Source organism: Taudactylus pleione, unplaced genomic scaffold, assembly GCF_031769625.1.
Source record: "Taudactylus pleione unplaced genomic scaffold, aTauple2 ptg000421l, whole genome shotgun sequence".
Taxonomy (NCBI): domain Eukaryota; kingdom Metazoa; phylum Chordata; class Amphibia; order Anura; family Myobatrachidae; genus Taudactylus; species Taudactylus pleione.
Window position 1 is genome coordinate 5,006,094 of NW_028284823.1, and position 18,460 is coordinate 5,024,553.

Genomic DNA, 18,460 nt, shown 5'->3' on the forward strand with positions numbered 1-18,460 from the left:
GCCCACATGGTTCTAGGGTTTTCAGTTAATTAATCCATCTTGTCTAGTTTTTCTTTCTAGAGGTCATCAGGTCTTCTCCTCTCCATTGGAGGGGGTTGTTTCTTGAATACCGATTAATTTTAATCCTTTTGCACCCTTATTATGTTTTCTGTGAAGTGGGCTGATAAGCTGTGAGTTTTTAGTGCTTTTCTTATATTGTAGAGATGTTCTGAAACTCTATGTCTAATTTTCCATTTTGTTTGGCCTACATACTGGATGTTGGTCAGTTAGGTTTTCTTGTTGTTTAGCTTAAATGTTTACCTGGGATTTCCAGGGGAAGGAGCTATACATTAATGTATGGTGCTATTTAGGTCAGCTCGGGGTGAGTGTGGGCTTATCTGGTGACTTTGTGGTCTTGATAAAGGTCTCTTTTTGACCAAAATGTTGACTGACTCCTTGTACTGATGGACTTGAGTTAATAAATTGTGTCTATTTTTTCAATATGGTGACTGTCCACTCCTCCTCTGGAGGTATATATAAATATATATATATATATATATATATATATATATATCCACAGTTCTGCCGGCACTCTGAACAATGTTGTGTCAACGTGATCCTGTGCCAGAAACAGAGATCATACACCTTCAAAGACATGAACGGCACTAGGACACAAATATATAGTATAATGCTTTGTATTGTAAAATCAAAGCATTATACTATATATTTGTGTCCTAGTGCCATTTATGTCTTTGGAGGTATATATAAATATATATATATATATATATACTGTATATAAAAAAAGTCAATGTCAGCCGGCACTCCACAGAGTACACGATTATACTTGCCCTGTTGCCATCCGAGGTATGGTGACCTTAGGTAAAGGAAAGAAAGAACAGCAGCACTCACAGGACTATCAATAAATGATTCTGGACACAGCAGTGTAGTATATTATACGAAGGATGTAGACAGCGCCATAGTAAACCAGTCTTTATCACACAATTTAGCAGAACTCAGTTGTATTTGACACTCCCAATGGATATATTGGGTGTCAGCTCAACCCTAAGTAAAATATAGGCAATGGTAAGTGGCCTAAATAAACAAATTGCAAGACAAAAAATAGGGTGATAGCAACCTCTGGTGTCCCAAGCCTGTTAAAATATAACATCAGTTATATTTAGTAAAAACAAATCAGGCAACAATTACTCCATAAAATATCACAGTAACCATAGGCTAGAAATATATATATATATATATATATCCTCTGCTTCAAAGTTAGCACTCACACACAATAGGTACAACAAGAGGTTGATCCTCAGTATTCACCCCAATAGGGGCTCCACAGCAATAGTTGTAAATAAAAAGAGTGCACTCACCAGAGCTTACAAAAGAAGAAGAAATGTTTTATTCACATCAATCCATATCCATATAATGTTGCAGTCTACTATGAGACCTTCCTCAGATCCAGACAGAAAGCCACCAAGAAATAAACAATCACCTCTATGACTTTGCCCCCTTTAAATACCATCCAGTCACCCCAATTAGTGAACCTCATGTGATACCACCGGAAGTGACATCAGAACAAAGGCTCACCCTAAAGATTCAATAAACAGCCTGTACCCTACCAATACTATAGGTATCATAGTACCTAATCTACGCTGTTCATATTCCTCCAGCAGGAGCCATCGAAGTGGTGAGTAATCAAAACAAAAAAAGCGGAAGTGCATGCCGTGGTACTTCCAGTTTACATATCAGCACGATCAGCATAACCTCGGCCGTTACCATGCTAGGTATACAATCAGGAAGCCGGCAGCTGGAATCACGACAGCCGGCTTCCCGACTGCTTTATCCCAGCATGGGATAAATGACTGGCATCTATATCTAGGTGCCTTTCATTTCCCTGATGCTGGGAGACAGGAGCCATGAGCGGACAGCCGCGGAGTGGAGGGTTAGGTATAGGGCACCCGGGGGGGACATAGGGTTAGGCACCCCCTCAGGAGGGATATGGTTAGGCTAGGGGGAGGGAGGGTTAGGGTTAGGCACCCCCGAGGGGACTTACTGTTAGGCACCACCCCGGGAAACTTAGGTTTAAGCAGCGGGGAAGGGGGGGTTTAGGGTTAGGCACTTAGAGGGGGGATTAGGGTTAGGCACTTGGGAGGGAGGTTAGAGATAGGCACCCATAAGGAGGGTTAGGGTTAGGGGTTAGGTTAGGTTAGTTTATACTTACCTTAGCGACGATCAGGATTTCCAGTGCTGTCGGGCTTCCACTGCCGGGAACTCTGCTTTTGTCAGCCAGGCGCTGTCGGGAATCAAACCGGCGGTATTTCGTACCGATTCCCCATGGTAACCCAGGCCAGGATGTGCTCATCACGGAGCCCTGCGTGGTCTCCTTGGAAACCAAAGGCAACAACAAAGCAATAAGACAAACACACTAACAGTGAAATATTAACCCCTGAGGCATACCTAAGATTACATGAAAATGCAATGACTAGCCGGGTTAGGATCCACCAGGGTAATAACTGACTGGTACACAAGGGACATAAGTAAACATGTGTTCCCATCACCAAACATAACAAGGTCTTACAGGTTAAGGCACAATACAAATAAAAAAATAATAAATAATAAAAGAAAACACAAAAACAATGGCACCAGGACACATGTTAAATAATACCGAAAAATAGTGTGAGCACAATACTGGTTGAACAGTGGGAACTCCAACACTAAAAAATATGAAAAAATGACCATGCAGAAATATATACATATACGTCATCAGGACTCCACATATAGATACAGATTGTATCTGCCTTTTATTTTTGTATGGTATATATATATATATATATATATATATATATACACACACACACACACATATTTGAATTAGGGGTGTGCACCGGCCACTTTTCATGTTTTGTGTTTTGGTTTTGGATCTGGATCTTTCTTCATGTTTTGGATCTGGATTGGTTTTGCCAAAACCACCCTTCCGTGTTTTGGTTCTGTGTTTTGGGTTTGGGATCTATATTTATTTTTAAAAAAGCATAAAAACAGCTAAAATCACAGAATGTGTTGGTTTTTCTGCTCCTATGCTATTATTAACCTCAATAACCTTAATTTCCACTCATTTCCAGTCTATTCTGAACACCTCACACAATAGTGTTTTTATGTCCAAAAGGTTGTACCGAGGTAGCTGTATGACTATGCTAAGCGACACTAGTGGGCGGCACAAACACGTGGACAATCTAGGGAGTGACACTGCAGTGGCAGACAGGATGGCAGTTTGAAAAACTAGGCCCCAAACAGCACATAATCTAAAGAAAAAAAAGAGGTGCAAGATGGAATTGTCCTTGGGCCCTCCCACCCACCCTTATGTTGTATAAACAGGACATGCACACTTTAACAAACTAATCATTTCAGCGCCAGGGTCTGCCACATGACTGTGGCTGAAATGATTGGTTCGTTTGGGCCCCCACAAAACAAGCTGGCAATTAATCTGTCCCTGCACAAACTGGCTCTACAGAGGCAAGATGTCATCCTCCTCCTCCTCATTCACTGATTCCTCACCCTCTTCAGTGTTGTATACATCCTCTTCCTCACAGAGTATTAATTTGTCCCCGCTGGAATCCACCACCACAGGTCCCTCTATACATTCTGGGTTCTGGTCTCCCTGGAAGAGTTGATAATTCATTTTTATGAACATCATCTTCTCCACATTTTGTGGAGCAACCTCCTACGCCTTTTGCTGACAAGTTTCCCGGCTGCACTAAACACTCTTTCAGAGTACACACTGGAGGGGGGTCAACTCAGGTAAAATAGAGCCAGTTTGTACAGGAGCCTCCAAATTGCCTCTTTTTCCTGCTAGTATAGGTATGGACTGTCTGAAATGCCTACTTGCATGCTGTCACCGATGTAATCCTTTAACAGACAGACGCACACTTGCCCTGCTGCTTTGAGGATGCAGGTGCAGCTACAGCCCACACAATTCACAAAGACAGAAAGAAAGAGAAGAATTTTTTATTTTTTGTGGAGTGCACTTTGAGTTTTACACCACCCTTTAACAGACAGATGCACGCTTGTCACTGCTGCTTTGAGGATGCAGGTGCAGCTACTGCACATACATTTCACACACAAACAGAAAAAAAGAAGATTATTTTATTTTGGTTGGAGCGTACTTTGGGGGTTACACCACCCTTTAATAGACAGACACATGCTTGTCACTGCTGCTTTGAGGATGCAGGTGCGGCTACTGTGCATACATTTCACAAACAAACACAGAAAAAAAGATTATTTTATTTTGGTTGGAGCGCCCTTTGGGGGTTACACCACCCTTTAACAGACAGATGCACGCTTGTCGCTGCTGCTTTGAGGATGCAGGTGTGGCTACTGCGCATACATTTCACAAAGACAGAAAAAAAAGATTTTTTACATTTTGTGGAGTGCACTTTGGGGGTTACACCACCCTTCAACAGATAGACGCACGCTTGTCGCTGCTGCTTTGAGGATGCAGGTGCAGCTACAGCCCATACAAATCACAAAGACAGAAAAAAAAGAATAACTTTTTATTTTTTTTGGAGTGCACTTTTGGGGTTACAGCACACTTTAACGGACAAGCCAGCTCGCCCTTTACTTATGGGACACAGGCGCATGCTTGGTGCTGCTCCTTTGTTGATGCACGTGCAGCCACAGTGCACACAATTCACAAACACAGAAAATATTTTTTTATTTTGTTTGGAGTGGACTTTGGGGGTTACAGCACCCTTTAACAGTAAAGCCAGCTGGCTCTTCACTTATGACACAAGCGCACGCTTGGCGCTACTTTGTTGATGCATGTGCGGCTACTGCGCACTCAATTCACAAACACAAAAAAATATATTTTTTTATTTTTTTTGGAGTGCACTTTGGGGGATACAGCACGCCAGCCAACCCTTTACTTATGGGACACATGCGCATGCTTGGCGCTGCTCCCTTGTTGATGCACATGCAGCCACAGTGCACACAATTCACAAACACAGAAAATATTTTTTATTTTATTTGGAGTGCACTTTGGGGGTTACAGCACCCTTTAATGGACCAGCCAGCCGGCCCTTTACTTATGACACAGGCGCACACTTGGCGCTACTTTGTTGATGCACGTGCGGATACTGTGCACACAATTCACAAACACAGAAAAAAAAAATATTATTTGGAGTGCACTGTGGGAGTTACAGCACCCTTTAACAGATGAGCCAGCCGGCCCTTCACTTATGACACAGGTGCATGCTTGATGCTACTTTGTTGATGCACGTGCGGCTACTGTGCACACAATTCACAAACACAGAAATTTTTTTATTTTTTTTGCACTTGGGGGGAGCACCCCCTGGACAACACTACAGCACCCCTTTAGGACTGGGACACTGCACAGGACTTTGGAGTGGACACAGCCCCTATGGACAACTGACTGCACAACACAGCCCAGCCAGCCCCTATGGACTTTGGAGGAGTGGACACAGCGCCTGATTCAGAGCCGAACGCTCTAAACGAGCGCCCGCTCTGAATCAGGGCATTTTTTTTTTGGAGCATCCTCCTGGACGCTTGCATAGCTGTGGGTTACCACCCACAGCTTATGCGAGCGTCCATGATTATGGTCACAATGGTCAAGACCATCGTGACCATCGGGCTTGAGATGAGACCCTGCGGTAGGGTCTCGGTGACCGCAAGCCCTGGAGTGATTTTGGCTCTATCAGAGCCAAAATCACTCCCACTGACATCACTAGTGATGTCAGTGGGGCCGGACCCAGACGGTTGGCGTTCCCAAAGGAACGCCTCCGTCTGGTAGCCATGCCCCTGGCACGCCCTCCAAAGGGGGCGTGCTGTCACTCACCATCGACAGCACACCCCCTTTGGTGCGAGACCCGGAGCGACGGAGAGCCCGTCGCTAGCTGGGTCTCGCACATGCGCAAGACGGAGCTCCCTCCATCGTGCGCATGCGCACTAGGGCACCATCTACCCACTTGCGAGTGCTCAGCTCTCACGAGCGGGTCTGAATCAGGCCCACAGCCCCTATGGACAACAGCAGCACAGCACAAAACAGCCAGCCCCTATGGACTTTGGAGGAGTGGACACAGCCCCTATGGACAACAGCAGCACAGCACAACACAGCCAGCCCCTATGGACTTTGGAGGAGTGGACACAGCCCCTACGGACAACAGCAGCACAGCGCAGCACAGCACAACACTAGACTGCACTACACTACACTACACAGCCCTGCCAGCCCTAACTCCCACCCTCCCTCTTCACTGTCCACAGCCGAGTGAAAAAATGGCGCTGACGTGGGTACCTTATATAGAATCCAAAAGCCGTGAGACCCGAAAGGCGGGATGATGACGTTTTGCCTCGATTTCAGATCCGAGTCAGGCGGGAAAAGTCGAGCCTGAGTCAGATCGGCCTCGGATCGGGGGGCTTGGGGGGGTTCGGATTTCAGAAATCCGAACCCGCTCACCCCTAGTTTGAATATATATATATATAATATATATATATGTATATATATATATATATTTAATAAATGGTTAGTAAAATGTATGTACATATGCAGAAAGCTCAGCACTCACTGGTGGGTGCTGGGTTTTCTGTTTTTATTTATTTAAGCAATATGGTTACAAGCCACTTGCACCCCATGCCTGGGAATGGCGAGTGCAGGTCTGCACCCCAAATCTGGGAGTGGCGAGTGCAGAGGATTTCTAACTTTGTATATATATATCTGATCTCTCTATATGCTGCTTCCCTGCTGTGAGGGCACCGGTCAGGGTTATCTATATTGCTTGAAGTGCCTGACCATTTGCACGTATATATATATATATATATAAATATAAATATATATATATATATATATATATATATATATTATTCCACTTGATTTCTTTTTGATCCAAACTCATAACTTTTATTGATTTTTTGTATATTTATATATTAATATATTTAGATTAAAAAATAATTCTATATACAGTAAAATGTCTACATATTTTGGTATACTATATTAATTTATCTTAGTTTTCCTAAACTTGCCATCTCTGTTTGACAATAATAAAACCATCATTTTTTATAAAAAACACTTTAAGGTCCATACTCCAAATTGCATTCCCTGTGGTATTTGTATTCACAAAATATACTTCTAAGTGCAGTAGCTCAGTACATAGTTAAATTAATCTATATGCAGACATGTGTTAGGGAAATAAAGGTTTACCTATATATTCTGCTTTATTTGCACAGATAATTATTATCCAGGGTCATTGTAATCAGCCCATGTCTCCTAACTGTTTGGAAAAGGATTTCAAAAACAATAGTGAGATAATTAACATGTTCATGCCCAATAGTTAGTTTGGCATCATTCATATATTACAACCTTTCATTAACTAATATATTTACTTCAAATATATTTAGCCACATTTACCAGACAATCTCCGGATCTACATTCAATAAACTGTGTTATACCTTGATCATCTCCTATAGCTTAGTAAGTGCACAGGATAACAAAATTTAAGAAAAGTTTTTCAGATTACCTGCCCTCAAATACCTTAAATTGACAAAAAAACTAGTTCATGTATTGATTTCTGAAGTGAGCAATATTCAAATTATTAATAATGCATTATATTAACATCTTGACCATTCCATAAATATGACATATAATGTTATATAACTACAGAGGTTAGGTAGCAATATATAGTAATTACTTAAAAGTATTATTGATCATACCGAATAAGGATATGACACTATTTTATACCTATTTAATATAATATAATTTCTATGATGACCTAATGCTAGATTTGTAATCTGCATATTTAAATAAGGTTAAATATCAAACATTTTGTTATTTGAATTTGTCAAATGAATGAAGCAAGTTTCATTGCTAATAATGTACACAACTATGACTTGGGAGTATATGTGGTATATATATAATTGTGATGAGTTAAAGGATAGTTAAGATATAGTAAAATATTAAAATAGACTAATAACTAAGGACATATAGCAAAATCACACAGTATAGAATGCATTAATAATTATATTCAATCTAGATCAAATTACAAGTAAATAATGGTATATTTTGGTTACCTAATATATGGCTAGGAACATAGTGTAATCAAAATGGACAGGCAATATATTGCTATTATCACCCACAAAGTGACACATTGATTTAGGCATGATTTTTGTTAATAATTTGGAGCAAGGGACACCTCACCCTTTCTAATCGGATATATACATATTATTTTTAAAAATGAGGACACTCAAATGATCTGCACTTACAAGTAAACTTTATTTACTTAAAAGTAAATACATTTTCAAATAAATATAGTATTTCAGTGGAAGCCTCCACCATTATGTTATTATAAAAAAAAAATGCTAACACATGGGATATCAAAATTATAGATGTTTTTTTATTGCACATATACAGTATTCATTTAATGAAAAATCTGTCTATAATTTAAATTTAAATGTAATGTGTTATACATGTTAATTGTGTCTATGCCAAATGTATATAGTTATATAACTTACATAAATATTAATAATTACAATCTGTGATAAAAAATATTTAATGTTCAATATCTTCTGTTTTTATTTATAACATATAATGGTATCAAGTTTAAGCTATTTCATCGGTCACTCGTGATACAAATACTTATTAAATAATTATTTTTTTACAATAGTATATAAAAGTATTTCAATGTAATTTTTTATTATCAAAAAAATTCACATGATGTTTCTATTTTCCAGAACATGTGTCCAAAGCATTTACTTCTAAACAGATTTTGCAGCTTTGACATTAAAAATCATGTAACAAATATAGTTGGGTATTTTCAGTCAATTCAAAGGAGCCACTCCATTGTTTTCTATGCTCTCTCTCCCATTGTCATTAAATACATACTAACAGACTCATTGGAGCCAACACAATAGCACTTTCTCTAGTAACTAACAAAGATTCAGTAAATAGTTATGCCATTTTACAAAAAACTTTTCATGTGTTGTTAAAATATATACAGAATGCTAACATCTCAGTGCATTCTAAATATAGTTAAACATTTATATAGTAAATTACTTAAATCACAAAAAGTATAAATATAACTGAATAGACAATTCAATTCTTTGTAGCCCCTATCGTGCCCGACGGAGCTATTCAATTCTTGCTCCTGTCGGGTACGATGAGCTGCCAGCGCTACATTTCAGCTCGCAGCCCCTGGGGGATGAGAGCTGAAATGTGCAAAAAGTGACATGTTTGGGCGCCCAAACATCACTTTTCGTGATCGCGCCCAGCCCTTTGGTCGGGTTTAGCTGCTTTACGCGGCTAAACCTGACCTCTATGGGCGCGATCAGCACGAAAATCTTGGACAATTGTATAGCGGCCAGCGATCTCCTGTCAGTTTAGACGGGAGATGCGGGCCGCGAAAACAATTGAATTCTGCCCATAGAATTTGATGGCAGATAAGAAGCACTTAGCTCATCTACTCTGCCCCATTTTTAAACATATTGTTACCTCAACCCTTATTGATTCTTACTTCTTCTGAAGGATATCCTTATGTCTATCCTATGCATGTTTAAATTGGTGTGACATGTATCTTTATAATAGAGGCACAGACAACATGTGCTTTTAGTGTACAACTTCTGTCAGTCCAACCAACAAAAATGTAAAAAATAGAAATACATTTTTAGTATATTCATATAATGTGTAGATAGATAGATAGATAGATAGATAGATAGATATTATTATATAATGTAAATAAACATATATAAAAAAGACTTTAATATCCAGAACCATTGGAGAGTCTGGATTCCAGTATTGGAAAAAAAAACATAATAGAGATCAAACAGGTGAGGGGGGAGCACAATACAAGATATACAGATGGAGGCACAATACTGTTGGGGGACATAATATTGGACTTACAGATGAGAGGGCCACAAAACAGGACATACAGATGGCAGGGCATGTTGGGCCTTATACAGGGCACATGGGAAACTCCTGGGCCTGTGATCCTCATAGCCTTAATCCAGCCCTGGTGAAGGTCACTTGTGGAAAACTGTATGTTGTGTCTGGTGCTTGAGCAAACAATATCACAGTTTAATGTGACAGTAGAGACTAAAGGTTTTCTGCACAGAGCAATATAGGCATTTGCATTTTACAAAACTCAAAAAAATTATTATAATGTCTTGCTTTAACTATTGTAATTTTGTCAAAGAAATCTTAAAGAGTTATATTAGTAAATATTTGTAATGTAATATAGGCATAATATTTTTTGAAAACACAAAAAGTGCTAATAAAATGTTGCTTTAAGTAATGTCAATTTGTCAATGAAATATAACATTCATATTTAATAATTAATATTTGTAATGTAATATATACAGATGTGTTCACATACACCTATTGTCAAATTGCACCAAATAACCCTGTTTGGCACATCATAAAAATATCACTGAGCCCTTTTCACTCAATATTTTAGAAAATGTCTCTCTTTTTGCACTGCTAACATGATAAAAGCACCCTATAAACCCCTGGTGTACTTACTTTCTATATCAGTGCAAACGAATATGCTAATCTGAGAAAAAAGGCAAGAGACTGAGACTAATATGATTGAGCTGCACCATGAATTTTGCTATGCATCATCATGCAAATTTACACTTCCACGATTGAGAGAAAATATTGAGGGAAAAATATTTTATGCTAAAATGCAAAAGTAGCTCTCCATGGCGTTTGTCTAAGTCACACCATTTTCTCATCATACAATGCAAATACATTTTGTATACCCTCATATAATTCCTAAACATTTTAGGAAGTTTTATCTGGGAAATTCTCAAATTTCTGAAACAACTGTATCTGTAACTGAATTTAGTCTTATAACCAATAGAGCAGGCAACAGATATAAAAAGTTTTGCCAATGTGCTGTATTTTGGATATTTATGCTTAGAATGCTTTTTCAAGTTGGATTAAAAATATATATATTTTAGGAGGTAATAATTGATCTATCAAAGCTACATCTGCTTCTCTATATAAATTTTAGAACCTCTCTCATTTTTGAGTTTTAAGGGAATGCAATATTTAGCAGAAGTCTGAAATTTACATTTTGGATGTGATTATTCCTCTAAGTGGATATAAAAAAAAAATTGTGTCAAACTGATAAAAAAGAGGCGGATGCAGCATGGATCGCTACTGTGATAATTGCAGCATAACTGCACGCAGTTCTACTACAAAAAATGCTAATGTTTGCAACCGCTCAGCCAGCATAGAGACATCCACTACCGCTTTCTAACATCCATAATACCTCGCAGTCTTGTGTACATATCAGTAACATTGAGTAACATCAGACCCTCATGCATAATTACAGCAGCTCTGACCTGTCTCAGAAATTGCAAGTCTCATTGCACGCAGTGAGTACACAAGCTGCATATGCCCAGGGCAGTAGAGAGCCCTGTCGGGCCCAGGTACAGAAGGGGGTGTGGCCTAATCACAGGAGGAGTGGCTATGCCCCCTTGAGAAAAAAATAAACAAACACACTTTTTCTGGGTGCAAAGCCAGAGGTGGCGTGATCGCTCCCCCCCACATTCACAGGAGACTGCTGTGGCTGCTACTCAGCAGCCAGGAGCAGTCTCCCACTAGAGCTCAGCACACGCTGTGTGCTGGGCTGCTGTGGGGGCGGCGCCAGGCCCCTCAGGAAGCCCGGGCCCGGCTAAATAGTACCCGCTCCCCCACCCTCTCGGAGCCCCTGCATACATGCCCATGCAACAGCAGTCAAATGGACAGACACTATCGTACCATCAGCTGATCTATGTATGCAGTTGCAATTGTGATCCATGCTGAATCAGACCCAAATAATTGAAACTAGCAAAAAGGAGAACTACTCCCTTTAGCAACACTGTTCTGAATGTATGAGGAAGGTTTAAATAAATAAATAAATAAATTAAATAAATTGTTCCTTTAATGGCAGTAATGGTGAAAGTTTTCAATTATACAGCACTGCCAGCACTTTATAAATACAAGATCATGGTGGTACTCAGGGGTATGCAGTACCAGCATTTTTGTGTCTAATTTTTATTTTTTATAACTAGGTTCTTAAATAAGATGAATTCAAGAAAATTATTCCAGAAGTTAATAATATAAGCATCTGCATACTTATCCAGAGTGTGGAAAGTGCTAAAAATCTAGAAGTTGTGGCTGTCCTTTCATTTATTGCTGCAGTTGTGTCTGTGACTTTATGCTAATACCACTACAAAGCCTTTCACTGGTGTACATGCGGGTGTCTGTGACTTTATGCTAATACCACTACAAAGTCATTCCCTGCAGTACATCTGTGTGTCTGCGACTTTATGCTAGTACCACTACAAAGCCTTTCCATGGTGTACATCTGTGTGTCTGCGACTTTATGCTAGTACCACTACAGAGCCTTTCCATGGTGTACATCTGTGTGTCTGTGACTTTATGTTAATACCACTACAAAGCCTTTCCCTGGTGTACATCTGTGTGTCTGTGACTTTATGCTAATACCACTACAAAGCCATTCCCTGGTGTACATCTGTGTGTCTGCGACTTTATGCTAGTACCACTACAAAGCCTTTCCATGGTGTACATCCGTGTGTCTGAATGAGTAGAGACTGAGACGCCAATCACAGCATCTAAAGATGCTGCATTACCATCTGGTGTGTCCTTAGATGCCACCATCGGTCGCACCATTAGAACTTGCACCAGTCCTATGACAGGTGCATTTTCTCTACCTGACTATGGCTTCCTATGTGAGTGGTTCAGCGTCTTTGTAAACAACCACTTTCTGCACAAATGCCTGCGACACTCCCATAAGGTGCAACATCTCTCTATGTCTATTTAGCCACATGCCTGTTACGTCACTGTCCTGGAACCCCCCTTACATTCTGCTACCATGCCCCTTAATTTGATCTGCAACTCTGTATAAATAAAATCAGGACACGTTTGCTGTGACTCAGACAAATGTGCACAAGAAAATACATTTGCTGTTTGTGCGAATATCGGTATAGCGTGTGATTCTGAATCAGGCCCTGTATAAAATAATAACATTTACCCTGTTACTAGCAAAAGTAATTTTTCCATCAAGCAGTATGAACTTCATGGTGGTTAAAGATCCAATACTATTATTTCAGTATTTGTTGTGCTGCAAAACCTTGGTAGCCCTGTATAATAGTGGTGAGGACAAAAGCTTTGGCTGTCATGTAAGTATTTAACTTCAGCAAATGTAAACAGCTATCAATGTTATCAGGGCTGTGAGTGTCTGCACAAGTACTGAAAAGGATACTTTGTGTTGTGTTGTTTGGTTTAGTTTACTATCATTATATGATTAGATGTTGTAGAGTTTTTGATCTGAGCTAAATCCAACACAAGACATCACAGTCTCCAGTTGCCACAGTGAATGTTATCAGTGCTCTGAGTATTTGCACAGGAGCAGAAAGTATGCATCATAGATCTAAGATTGCACATTCCAGTGAAGTATCTGTGGTTATGAATTGGTAGGGAAAACAGCCTAAAATGACAGAGTATTGCACCATTACCTCCTCCTTCAAACAATGGGTTGGGCATGCTTCATTTATTTTGGAGGTGTGGAAGAGGTTGGACTTGCTTTTGGGTATTTATAGGAAGGAGTTGGGAATGTTTTGTGATCTCACAGTTCCCTGTTTCCAGTGTCACAGATGGCAGCACTGTACACAATGACCACTGTCATTCTGCTGATGTTGAGTATCTTCAGTCTGTGCATTGAAGGTAAATAATGTACTGTCTTTGTTTGTTACATTTGTCAAATGATGTAATAAGCTTCAACATGGGTATAAGATATTCATACTGTATATAACATGCAGTTAAAATATAAATGAATGCTGCTCTGTTAGATAACCGTTTAACTCATTGTGTATTCCTCAATACTATTTACATTGCTTGGTTAGAGGTATTAGGGTTTTGGAGGACAGCAAATGATTAATTGTGAGATGTTTGTATATGTCCATGTGGCATGTCAAGCATGTGGATGTCCACAGTGGCAGAAAGTATTGACCTTAACCTTTATACTAACTTTAACACTCATGACAGCCTAACCCTAACCCTAAAATCATCCTACTGTACCAACAGCTGTCAACACCATCTGGTGTCGACAAGTTGACTGTCAACCATTACTTTGACAATCTTTTATACCACATACTTTTCATCCAATTAAGTCTTAACCATGCATGCTTTAGATATTTTTTTCAATAGCAAAAATAGATCATTATAATTTAATACCTTAAAGACAGTAGATGGAAGCAGTACTCTAATTATAAAATATGAACAGGATGTGGCATCACCACTACATATAATTATTACATGTAAGAACTATATTGTTTATATTCTAGCAAAATAAAGAACATAATGTGATTTATTAATTTCCAAAGCTCCCTATATTTAACTTGTATTTAATCTATAGCCTTATTTAGGAATAGAAAAAATATTCACTTATTATCTAATTTTGGAGTTACATACTGTCATTTATACAATACATGGAATCAGATCTAAAGTTATAATACCTTAATTTTTGTGTACAGGGGATCATTTAAAGAAGGATAGGTGTATTTTTTTGAATAAGATATATATTTACATACTGCATCAGTGCATAAAAAATGGGTATGGTTTTTGTGTATAGATTAATTTAGCTCCCCTCTTTCTAGATGACAGTGGCTTGTACATTAGCATTGTGGCTATATTAAATAACTTTGCTACTTAAATAAAATTACCATTTAACTGCTGCAGGAAAAAAGATACCCATTGGATTTTTAAGGGGAAAACAACAAATGTTTATATATAATTTTATTTATTTATTTGTTACATGGAAAATGTGACTTTTACATTAACAATAAGACTGTCAAGACACTATTCTCTAAAGCATATATGTCACTTCATTATATTACTAGATGTTGTAAAAATGTAGTAAAGTGATGCACTCCCAGGTAGCTATTGGAGGTATTTCTGCTCACCATATTTACATGGTGTGAATTTGAGGACCAACCAAATCCACAAACTCCATGATATCAGAGGAAATGTGGCTTCTCATTGTACTTCATGCTCACACATCATCCTCAGCCTCTGTTATTGGCTGTGGGACAAACCACGGAGCCATGAGAAAAACAATGGTATGGTGCAACCCCAAGGGCTCCTGTGAATGGCCCTTGGGTATAATGAATGTTTCACTATTTGTAGAAATAGTGCTTTTTCAATCTACATTTCTGTAACTGCTGCTGAAATCTCTATATCAGGTCTCATGTAATGTTTTCCCTTTTCTAGTACAAGCATCTTGTTCAATGACCGCAAAAGACATAGAAGAATCTGTTGCACAGTAAGTTCTAGCTACAATCACAAGTTTTATCAAATGGCAATAAATAATCTAAATAAAGAATTTGGGAATGTGTATATGTTTTGAATGATAATTTCTGGAAATTCAACAATTATATTCCTTTTTGCATCTCTTAGTGTCCTATGTCCCTCTGGGTGCCTTGACACTGGAAACTATATTTGGGGAACGGATATCTACACAGATGTAAGAGAAATCAGAACTTAACTTTTTATAGAACAACAATTTTTAGCAGCTGCAACCAAAAGGTAAATGCAGATTAATTTGTATTTGATATTGTGTCTATTGTTATCTTTAGGATTCTTCCATTTGCCGAGCAGCTATCCATGCTGGACTACTAACCAATGATGGGGGACAGGTGACAGTGAAGAAGACTGAGGGCCAGACTAGTTATAGTGGATCCACAAGGAATGGAATAACAACCAGTAACTTCGGAACTTGGTCTGGGTCATTTATATTTCTCACAGCAGGTATTCCTCTACCAAGTAATAGTGAGAGACATACTATGGGCTCTGCAACATTCTGCCCACAGTATATAGCACTGATGTAATGTTGGGAAATGAAAGCATTGCTGTATTGTACCGAGGTGTTAATTAGAAGTTTTTATAGCCATTTGCTGTTACTACACTACTTTATGTTATGATTCAAATTTTGTTTTATGATGTAAATTACCACTGCATTGGGTCTCTAGAAAGTATCTGAATATATATTGAAAATATACCTTACTGGATGATTATCTGCAAACAATTATACTTATTGAAGTTTAAAAAGTGTATATTTAGCATGTGCACTATGGTAAGAATAATATACAGTAAAATATATTATTTATATACATAGTATGGAAAATGAGTCTCATGGTACTATTTAATGTAGACTCCTGTGTCACATTCTTTATATATCAGAAAGTAGCAGCAAACACTATGCCAGAAAAAATTATCTGGTGCAGCAACTGAAGCAGTTACCACTCCCTATGTCCAACTCAAACTGTACTCACCATTCTCTATTTTTCTTATTTAAAAATAAAACTTGAATGTATAAGGAGCTATACAGCCTCAAATGACACTCAACTTGGATAATACACAGGTCTCCAAGATAAATAGTGTTGACATTCTCAAATCAACATAAATGACCATGACACATCCCAAAAAGCTGCCTACAGGGTACATTGGTACTTGCAGATCAACATCAGCTGGAGAACCATAGACTACCACCCATTGTCCTACAATTCAGAGACTGATAGTATAGTGCTCATAACTATGAAAGATGTTTTTGCAATTGGCAATATCATCTTTTAGTTTGGCATTATTTAGATTACTTTTAGGTCTTAGACAAAAGGAAAAATCATTCACCCTTCCCCTCTAACTGGCTATCAGAAGCTCACAAATAGAATACAAAGCATGTATCTAAAAATACATTATATTTTACTTAGCTTTGATGAATAAGGATAGCATCCAACCAATAGAGTCTGTATCTGTGCACACATCTCAGTTACCATGTATCCTCAAATTAGAAAGCAATTCACTTCTAAGATAAACTTCACATATTACTTCACATAATGAAGTCTCAACCATACAATTTTTAGGTACTTTCCAATCATAAAAATAGATCATTATGATTGAATACCTTTAGGCAGTTGATTGCAGCAGACTCTAATTAGAAAATATGAACACAATGTGGCATTAACACTACATAAAATACTTAAATTATAAATCTATATTGTTTATATTCAAGCACAATAAAGAACAGAATGTCATTTTATCCAAGGGTTTCAATATATAACCTTAATTTAATCTACATTTAAAATCATTTTTATGAATGAGAAAATAGTCTCTTATTCTCTAATTTTGAAAATGCATAATATTAAAATATGTTTTTATTTAATTATATATATTTTTTATTACATGGAAATGGTGATTTTCAAACTTATTAATAGCATTGTCCAGTCACTATTCTTTGTAGCCTATATCACACTTTAATAAATTACTGTATGTTGTACAATTTAGTAATGTGACTTTAGCACTCCCAGATGCTGTTGGAGTTGTTTCTGGTCACTATTTTTAAATAGCGTGAATTGAAGGACCAACCAGAATCCACAAACTCAATGATCTCACAGGTTTTATAGCTTCTCAATGGTCTTATTGGTCACATATTATCCTCAGATTCTGTTATTGGTTGTGGTACAAATCATGGAGCCATGAGAAGAACAAAGGCTTTACGCAGCCCCAAGGGTTCCTGTGAATGGCCCTTGGCTAAAGTGAATGTTTCACCTTGTCTAGAATTGTTGCTTTATATCTACCTCTGTCACTGCTGCTGACATCTTTTTACCAGGTCTCATGTAATCTTTCTCTTTCAGTACAAGCGTCTTGTTCAACAACTGCAAGAGACATAGAAGAATCCATTACAGAGTAAGTCCTGGTTAAAATCACATGTTTTATCAAATGAAAATAAATTAGATAAATAAAGAATTTTGGAATGTATTTATGTTATGAATGTCACTTCAAAGAAATTAAAAATCTATATTGACTTTTGCATCCCTTAGTGTCCTATGTCCCTCTGGGTGCCTTGAGAACATAAAGTCTATTTGGGGAACTGATGTCTACACAGATGTAAGATAAATCTGTACTTTGCTTTTAGTTTTTATAGAATAAAAAAGTTTCGCCGCAGCAAACAAAATGCAGAGTCAAATGTAACTGATATTGTGTCTATTGGTGTCTTTAGGATTCTTCCATTTGCCGAGCAGCTATCCATGCTGGACTACTAACCAATCATGGGGGACAAGTGACAGTGAAGAAGATTCAAGGCCAGACCAGTTATAGTGGATCCACAAGAAATGGAATCACAAGCAAAAACTATGGAGATTGGCCTGGATCATACATATTTCTCATAACATCGAATAAACCTACTGGAAAAGCTACCCAAGTACCACCAGGTATTTCTCTACCAAGTGATTGTGAGAGACAAACTAGGGTTACAGTATGTTACACTGATGTAAATTTGAGAAATTAATGCATTGCAGTGTTGAACCTAGGTGTTAATTAGTAATTTTTGTGGCCTCTTGCTGTTACTACACTGATTGCTTTATGTTATTCTTCAAACTTTTTTTTTTTACATAAATTACCACTGCATTGGTTCTC

The 18,460-nt window shown here is 38.1% G+C and overlaps 1 protein-coding gene across 1 annotated transcript in view; it reads left to right on the forward strand.

Annotated features, from left to right (window-relative positions):
- Positions 1-18,460, forward strand: part of LOC148506210 (uncharacterized) — a gene marked incomplete at its 3' end in the record, with an annotated part of 97,298 nt that overhangs the window by 45,750 nt on the left and 33,088 nt on the right. Inside the window, exons 14-19 of the mRNA XM_088447129.1 lie at positions 15,260-15,311; positions 15,446-15,512; positions 15,625-15,850; positions 17,686-17,731; positions 17,866-17,932; positions 18,045-18,255. Of these exons, the coding sequence (XP_088303255.1) occupies positions 15,260-15,311; positions 15,446-15,512; positions 15,625-15,850; positions 17,686-17,731; positions 17,866-17,932; positions 18,045-18,255 (669 nt within the window). The remainder of the gene's footprint in view (positions 1-15,259; positions 15,312-15,445; positions 15,513-15,624; positions 15,851-17,685; positions 17,732-17,865; positions 17,933-18,044; positions 18,256-18,460) is intronic.